This window comes from Bombus impatiens, unplaced genomic scaffold (assembly GCF_000188095.3).
Source record: "Bombus impatiens unplaced genomic scaffold, BIMP_2.2 scf_1268, whole genome shotgun sequence".
Classification (NCBI taxonomy): Eukaryota; Metazoa; Arthropoda; class Insecta; order Hymenoptera; family Apidae; genus Bombus; species Bombus impatiens.
The window spans coordinates 1-1,291 of record NT_177687.1 but is presented as its reverse complement, the minus strand read 5'-3'; the positions used below and the strand labels follow the sequence as shown (position 1 = coordinate 1,291).

The 1,291-nt window shown below is 34.9% G+C and overlaps 1 protein-coding gene across 1 annotated transcript; it reads right to left on the bottom strand.

Annotated features, from left to right (window-relative positions):
• Positions 1–705: 705 nt before the first annotated feature.
• LOC100740678 (lachesin-like) lies at positions 706–1,249 on the bottom strand (the record flags this gene model as incomplete). The annotated part of the gene is made up of 2 exons (XM_012391832.2): positions 706–1,072; positions 1,141–1,249. Coding segments are annotated over 2 exons (389 nt in total), but the record flags the coding sequence as incomplete, so codon positions are not given.
• Between the last annotated feature and the right edge of the window lie 42 nt (positions 1,250–1,291).

Below are 1,291 nucleotides of genomic sequence, written 5' to 3'. Positions count from 1 at the left end.
TGCAACTTGCCACCTTCCAGCTTTCATCCTGGTGGGTTAGTTCGTTATTCGGTATTGGTTCCATCTCAATTTCGTTTGTAACTGAGCACTCCTGTTCTTCGTTTAGTGACTGGCTTGGTTTTGATATATTTGTTGCCTTGTTTATGTAGTATGTTTCATCTTTACTAATTATTTTTATCAGTGGGATGTGTTGTTGCATTTTAGACTTAATGATAGTCTTCTTAGTAGAAGACACGAATTTCCACCATTTGGCTATGGGTGTTGTTGTTCGCAACTTGTTTTCCCCACTTGCCGCACTTTCTCTGAAGTACTGTTTTACACGTCCGTTTAGCTCGGCTGCTCGGGCAGATCTCTTAGATTACAGTGTTAAGGGATTTTCCCAAAGTTCCAAAGGCAAGGCTCCTGTGTCCTTTCATCTCCAACATATATATATATCCATTTAAAAATATGAAGTTAACTTTAGAATCTCTCACACTGTTCGATCTGCAAAAAAATAATTTACTTCATATGATGTCTGTCTTCAAACCAAAGAACTTTAGTTAAAATATTTTTTTGATAATTCCTTGTGAAATATTCTACTATTTTCAGTTAAACAAAATACCCTGTGTACATATAATTGCAAGTGGAAAAACAAAAGCAACATTTCATAAATGACTTATATTACTAAACTTGTATAAATATATATATAAAATTCATAATACATACCAAACAATTCGATCTTTGTTTCTGCAGTTCCCAATTTATTGGCAGCTTTGCATACATATTCTCCACATTATTTTTTTCCAATTGTGATCACTCTAATTGTTGTATCAATATATTGATCTGTAGTTGTAAAAGTTGAACATCGCCTTTTAACCAAACAATAGCTAGTGGAGGATAAGCTTCTATATGGCATTCTAAATCCATGTCATGTAGTAAAGCTTGTCGTGGTCTTGGTATTGTGATTACAGGTGCAAATTCAACTTCAACACTAATATTACGTCTAGCTTCATGTCCTACTCCATTTTCAGCTATACAATAATATGTCCCACAATCTTCCTTATGAATTATAGGAATTTTCAATATATTGCCACTGCAATATTTCCATTTGTTATTTAAAAAGGTCGTTAAATGTTCATAGAACAAAAAATAACTACCTACTGATAAGTTAATCCACCAATTGGTAATATGGCATTATTTTCCCTACACCATGAGATTCTAGGTACAGGAAAGCCACCAGAATAACAGTCAAGTTGCACAGGCTCGTTCGCTGTGGAGTGCCGAAGCGTGCAGATGTGTCTCTAGTGCCCAG